The 7500-nt window shown below is 48.7% G+C and overlaps 1 protein-coding gene across 1 annotated transcript in view; it reads right to left on the reverse strand.

The window, feature by feature from the left end:
* Positions 1–7500, reverse strand: part of LOC126574801 (SKI family transcriptional corepressor 1-like) — a 12020-nt gene that overhangs the window by 2711 nt on the left and 1809 nt on the right. Inside the window, 2 exon segments of the mRNA XM_050235186.1 lie at positions 2334–2442; positions 6368–7500. The exon segment at positions 6368–7500 is cut by the window's right edge and continues 483 nt beyond it. Of these exon segments, the coding sequence (XP_050091143.1) occupies positions 2334–2442; positions 6368–7500 (1242 nt within the window).

Here is a 7500-nt window from a genome sequence, read left to right on the forward strand (position 1 = left end):
TAGTTTCCACGAGGGCTTATCATAGCTTCCTTCTCCCGTCTCCTCTGCTGCTTCGGTTGACCATCGACCTTAGAAATCTTCTGCCTGAAGGCAACCGAAGAACGCCAAAGGGATACAATTATCGACGAGAACAGGGCCAGGACCGGAACATCAAACGAAGTGGTCCCCACACATCGCAACGGAGGAGCTCAGTTGACGCACGCTGGCACATGACACACCGGAACACCGGGGTGCGGGAACCTCTGTGTGACTGAGCGATAGAACAAATAGACAGGACATTTGTCCATGTGAAAATGTATTTACGAAGAAGAAGAAGACGACCGACAAATATGTACACAATTCTTCTTCCTTCTTCTTTTTCTTCTTGTTTGAATGCCCTAAGGACAGTCCAGTTCCGGTTCCGGTTCCGGCGTGTAAATCTGTATAGGTGGACCAACCCCCCGGAACCATCCGACCGGTAACGGCAACGGCACCGGCAGATGAAGTAAATAAACTCGAGTGATGCCACGCGCGTCCCCTTCAATCCATCAGAATCGGTGAGTCGGGAGGGTGGTGCGCCACCCAGTAGCTTAAAGCCGATATGTTATGAGTGGATGATATGATGTTTAAGAAGGTTTCCCACTCCGAAAACATTCGATCAGCACGGATTCGACAGCTTAATTCAAAGGAAATGTGAAGGATTCTTCCGTGGAACCCAAGGCATGCCTTCAGAGGAAATCGCTCCCCGTGTAAAGCGACAAAAGTCTATACGAATGCAAACCATCATCGATTGATCCTTGATTTTTGAGAAAAAAAAAACACATGCGATAAGATTGCTTGTCCTGAAAGTGGTTTGTGCTATTGTTTCTCGATCGTTTGTGACCTGAAGGATGAAATACTGCACCGAGCCGAGAACGTAAACACTTTTTGCAAACGAACGGCTCTAACAGGCTCTAATTACAACGCAACCACTGGCAAACGAACGCAAAACCCACAGGCACAGATACAGTGTTATTGTGAAACAGCAGTAATTGAATAGACATTGGCATTTCTCGATGTGTACAGTGCCACCACAGCGCCACTGCGACACGGAAGAAAAGCCACAAAATTTTCCGACCAAACACCACCACTACCATCAAAGAGAGAATGCAAAGGGAGCGAGCACTGTGAAACAAAGATTTGTCTTCATTAGTGTCAAACGGGAATTCCCGTCATCAATTCCAATGTACTGGTGGTGAGCATACGAAGAGAAGCAGCCACCAACAGTCGTCCCCTACTCTAAGGAAAATAGTTCGTTTTGTTTTGTGGATATTCCCCGCAGGCTATTGTGCGGTTTAGATCTTTATGCCTTTTCGCACCGAAAGGTGTGTCGCTATATCGTTGGCCGCCGCAGCAACTAGACGCCACCAGATGCTTACGATAAGCCTACTACATCGGGAGGTTGCGACATGTTGGACATAGTCACAGAACAGAAGACCCCAAATTAGATTACGCCACAAGCAAAAAGGAACCAACGAATGGATCGTTTTGTAGATAAACTTCGTTTAAAATTAGTTTTGTAAAATCGTTGTATGTTTGATGACCAAACAGAAGCAACTATAATTGTACAAAAGTGTCACTCAAGACAAGCTCATTACAACCGTAACAAAAAGCTAAACCATTATTCTAAACTACAACAAATTAGCTGTGAATGAATGGCGGAACTGTGTGTTTTCTACCCACACACATGGGACACATGACACAAGTGCCGCTGGCGGGCTGGCTGGCTGGCTGGCTAGCTGGCGCTTCTGGTCACGTGTCACCGTGTGTCCTTCCCGTTTGCTCATTACCGACACCGTGCTTATGGTTGGTGGTTCCATCGTTTTTAGCACCCCGTTTTATGCAACTTGATTTTGACCCGATTTTGCCTTCCAGCTGCGGCTGGAGCTGTGGGTGTCCCGACCGTTTCAACGCGACCAAACCGGGAAAAACGTTGCTCCCGTTGCTTCCCAACTTTGGGGAAGCATGGGAGCATGGCGCTCGGCGCCCATTTGCGCTGCAGTTAATGGTCCGCGTAAAACATTTTCGTTTGGCGCGAACGTTTTGGGTTTTGCAGCATTTTTACGATCTGTTCCCTGGCTTCTTCCCAGTTGCTGTCAGAAGCACACCCTCTGTGCGGGCCGGGGTCAAGGCCGGGGGTGGGGGTTTTTTTTCTCGGGCAGTGACTCTGTTTTATTGATCCGCCAATGGTGTGCGCACAATCTGTGCCCCGTCCGGTGTCTCTGTTGATGTGCTCGTGGAGGAGATTTTTGGGTGCATTTGCAATATTATTGCTGGAAGGAAGAGGGAGAGCGTTGTGAGTTAGCGGAACTTACCATCGGGCCAGTTTTCGAATACTGTGAGCGCTATATCACCGGCTGAGTCCGTCTGGTTGAACAGGAACTCTTTCGTCTTGCCACTGACGAGTATTAGCCTCAGGTTTATCTGCTTGTCGGCAGCGACGGCGATGATGATGATGATGATGAGAGGGGCAGAGAGGATGGTATTCAAAAAGGGAAGAAAAAGAGAGTAAGCATAAAAGAAAACATATTAGCAGATGGCAGTAAGAATCCTCTTTTTTTTGCATCTGATAATCTCGCCATTGATACGACGACGACGACGGTCATGAACTACATTACCAAAGCAGCTAGAAAGAGGTTGGAAACAGTTGAATAAACAAATACACAAAGTAACATTTGTGAAAAAAAAAATAGAAGTACAGTAACGCAAATCACATTTTTTTTCCAAACTCCAAGCGAATACCGTAGCTCCCAGCACATCGTGAGTGGCGAACGAAATCAAAAAACGCTCACGGCCAACGTGATCCCTCTTTTCGTAGACAAGAAAACTCAAAGAAAAAAAAATGGCACGAAAGGAGGTAACAGTCCCGCGATCCATAACTATCAATGAATATTTGAGCAACCGTGGTGGTGGTTGGTACCGGAAATCGGAAGCTGCAAGCAGATAACATTGGGAATTCATCGTAATAAATGAACACAACATCCTTTGAAACCGGCAAACATACACAGTTGCGCCGCGATGGAGCAGATAATAAGTAAGGAAAGGTGGGGGGCTTGGTAGCGGTGAACATCAGACATCAGAAGCCGCCTGCCTGCCATACTGCCACGTGGAACGGTACAACGCGAAGCAGAAGAAAAAGCAAGCAACACAATATTTGATCATACATAAATAAATTGTAACAAACTGGAGCCGTCCATGGCATGGCTGCTGCTCGGGTTCGTGCTCGTGCTGCGTTCCAACAACCAGCGTGGCCACAGCGCGAACAGACGGACCCCGAACCACGATGGTGAAACACACTGCACAAAAGGATAAACAACGGCGGACACGAGAGACAAGACGACGATGGCGACGACGACGACGATGGCGACGCATCGCAACACAACAGTCCGCCCTTTTTTTTTTTTTTATCAATGGTGTGTCCCTTCTGTGGTCTCTCTACAAACCACCGGCACCAGCTGCTCGTGCTGCAGATCGATTTTCGGGAGTTTGGTGGCCACCAACCACCAATTTTGTGAAAATTGGCCCGCGATCGAACGGATTTTTCCCGAAGGGTGTTGGGATATGCTTTCGCAAGAATCTTTCATCTTATCGGTCACCACAGGCCAGTTTGTACGGGGCGCGTTGCGTTATTTGCTCGCTTCTCGGCCATTCCCGCCGTGTTCCAGATGCCCCACCGGGGGTCCGGTTCGGTCACGGAGGCATTGGCCAACTCTGCGCGGGTGCGAGTGTGTTGGCTAACAGTTTGGGACGAGGTTGTTGTGTTTTTGCTGTTGAAAAATGCGTCTTTTATCGGTAACACCACATGTGTGAGTCGTGAGTAAAACTCCGAATCGTGCACGTCCGGTGGTTAGCCAGCTGGTCGAGCCGGACTAGCCGGCTGCTGCTGATGAAATTTCATAAATTCACAAGCGAACAAACCACATACGGTTCCACCTCTCTTTCTCTCTCATAGAACCAAGGTTGCGACACTTGCCAGACCACCACGTCACGACGTGCTGCCGCTTAGAACAGGAGTTCAGGAGGCAGGAAAAGTATTAACTTTTAATTTAGCAAAGATTTTTTAGTAAAATTGTTGTACAGAAAACAAAGGAGCCGTTGAAGTTATTGTTTTCACCTTCTGCAGATCAAGAGGAAATCGAATGCAGGCGTTTCCTTCTCTCGGCGAAAACAAACCGAGCGAGAATCAACGAAAATTAACATACTCAGCACGCTGTAGGACACGGCGACGGTGACCTCGCTAATCGCGCCTCGTTGGCACTTTATAGAATGGGTGCATGTATAGTGTGCTGCTTCGACAGCAAGAAACGGTCCGTGATCTCAAGTGGATCTCAGCGTCAGCGACAAAATGGAAAGGGATGCTCCCCGCCGAACCGAACATCGTGGTCACTACTCCCGTTAAGGAGCGCATCCATCCACCGCCGTAGGTTCCGAAGGACCCACTTCTTGCTTGCTCGATGGACCATGATGGCAATGAAGGCGCGGTACGCGGCACAAGTGGATTCGATCAGTACCACCCCCTTCTTTTGATGGACTGGAAGGAAGAGGAGTGCGCGCCACTGACGCTTTTGCTGATTGCATCGGAAAGCAAGGAAATGTGCGACCGAAGGAGGGACTTTGCTCTGTTAAGAAATCTGGATGCCATCATTCACAGGCCGGTCGAGAGAGCTGGAAAGTGGGATCTGCATCGAGAATGATATAAGAGAGCCGGAGAGAGAGAGAGAGAGAGAGAGAGAGAGAAAGAGAGAAGCAGAGGATCGATGACAGGATACTCGTTGGCATCACAGCATCTTGGCAGCATCTTTGTCATCGGAACAAGAAGTATGGAATGTAGTCGATTCGACTGACGGACTCACAAAGACGAGATGCCAGCGAGGAAACAAAGCCGACCACCAGCGGCCATTGCAACGGAGGAAAACGGAGGGGTGCAGGGTTGGGGTGCGATTTTCTCGAACGAAGAAACGTGTGTCCTTGACCGTGAAAGCGGGAGCGTGTCTTGTCACTGGTGCTTGACACTTGTTTACTTTGGCCTCGGCTAAACTACGGTTTTACGACTTTTGGAGAGCATTTGAAAGCCATTTTCCCCAACAGGGTGTGCGACGGTGTGTGTGGCGGTAGTTGCCGACAAGTGGCCGACAAGCGGCCATTCGAGGGAAGCATTCGATGGCGATAGGTTTGTTCTAATCGGTCGCGGTGGTTCGCGTTTTATATCAGCTTGGCTTTCAATGCCTCGCGTAAGGGGTATGTGATTTTTTTTTTGGTATGCGCTATGCGTCTGGGCGGAGTTGATATGTATTTTGTAGAACCTGAACACATGGTACGCTTAATCAAATTCTGATATGACGTGGAATGTCTCATTTTTGTGACTCAAAATAGACGTTTTTTTAGACGTAAGCTTCATCGATGCCAGTGTAAGGTTTGTTAAATTTAGAAGCAAAATTTATATTATAACATTGAACAGTAAAACGACAGCAAATTTGAAAGGTATCTTTAGGTAATTTTCATTTCAATTTGCAATACTAATGTTAAAACGAATCTCAACACCAGCTTCTTTGCAGTTTACTGTAAATGTATTGTTTGACACACATAGCGCCGATTTAATATCCTTAATAATTCATGCACTCGATGCATTCAATGCAGCCAAGGAATGGAGCAATCAAAACAAATACATCGATCGACTTATACTCGGAACATCATTTTTGTTCCATTAACCCACCACAACATTGTCGAGATTTTTATGCGTTTGGAGCACGAATGTGACTTTCCATGAATACATGGCTGAATTAAACGTTAAACTCACATAAAACAGCTTAGTTGCTTGATCGTCTATTAGTTCTGCATTTTCGAAGGCATTGCTCGCACTGATAAACTTTGTGATTTGTAATTTACTTTTTGCATTTGTGTCCATCGCAGTGAAATATCGTACCGTTTACTGTAAAAGCACAACCAGTTGAGCAAAGAATGACGTGGCTACATCCAACAAACTAAGTACGAATAGCTCATCACCGAATGTTTGGTGGTTCACACCGTTTTCTTTTTTTTCTTTTTATGAAACAAGGAAATTATCACACAAAAACTTACCTTAGAAGACATTACCTACTGCTCAGCAAGTTGCAGTTGGAACTAGTGATCAAGAAACTCCCCTGGATGGCGGGCACAATTATGTTCTCCAGCCACATGATAGAGCGACAAGACAAGAAGAAGAAAGAGAGGCGAAAAGGAGCGGTTAGCCGCCCACGGTTTTCGACGGTTCTACGCGCATTGGGAACAACGAGTCCTCAGAGAAACCTGCCAGTATCCTTCCACTCTTTGAACAATTCCAACAGACCATCGCATTCCCTCCATCATTTTAGTGTATAACGTTCGTGATAACGAAACCGGTTGACAGGTGACATAACGTTCGTGACAGATTTGACAGACCTGTGGGTGTGTTTATGTGTGTGACAACAATCGTGATTGACGGGATTGACCGGATGCGGAAGGGATACCTTTTGCGAAGCTTAACCACCGGCTTGAACGCGGACATGGCGGCTGCGGAAATGGATTTCGGGTTAGTCGGACGTAACAGGGGCACCAGATAGCTGGCCGTGCTCGGTACCATCGCCGGGAAGTGGCCAATGCTGTTGAACGAGAATGGCTGCAGGCAGGACAGCTTGAAGCCAAAGTTGGCGGCCGCCACGGCTGCGGCCGAGCTGGTGATGACCGGAGCGCCACCAGCTCCGTGGACGACCGAATGGCCCGACACCATGGCCGCGGCTGCTACTGAAGCGGCCATTGCCGAAGGACTTTGGGTACCGGTTGGCGCTACCATTACGGCGGAGGAAGAGGAAGAGGAAGGGGACGGCACTACACTGATGATCGGTGATCCAGGTGGTGCTACCACGCTGCTCATCCCACCGGCAGCTAATGACCGTTCGAGGGAACCGGGGGGAGTAGTATGGCTTGTCACTACGGTGCTGTTGCTGCTACTGCTGCTGTTGACCGCCAGCAAGTGTGGTATGTGTGCGAAAGGGCTAGTGCTACTGCTGCAGCTGTTGTCACTGTTGTAGTTCGGTTCCACATTCGGATGAACGTCCGAGAACTCTTTCTTCGGTACGACGGTACCAACGATGGATGTGCCGGTAGCGGGACCAACCGGAGCTACCGGTAGCAGTTGCCGCGGTTCTGCCATCGTTGGCGTCGGCATAAGGGGCATCGACTTTTCGGGCGTTAGTGGTGTGGCGGTAGTGCCGACAGAGAGCGCACTGCTACCACTGCTGCTGCCACTGGACGTTGCTGCCGTTGCGACGGCGGCCGCTGCAGCGGCTCCGGCTGAGCTGTACTTTCGTGCCGTCGAAAGGATGTAGCGTTTGCGTGTGCCCCCGTTGAACATGGCCTTCACGTCCTCCCAGGCGTACACGATCTTCTCCGGTGGGTTGCCCTGTAGCTTCAGGTGGCGCCGCCACGAGTTAAAGTTGGCCGCATCCGGCTGAACGTACTTATCGT

Source organism: Anopheles aquasalis, chromosome 2 (assembly GCF_943734665.1).
Source record: "Anopheles aquasalis chromosome 2, idAnoAquaMG_Q_19, whole genome shotgun sequence".
Classification (NCBI taxonomy): Eukaryota; Metazoa; Arthropoda; class Insecta; order Diptera; family Culicidae; genus Anopheles; species Anopheles aquasalis.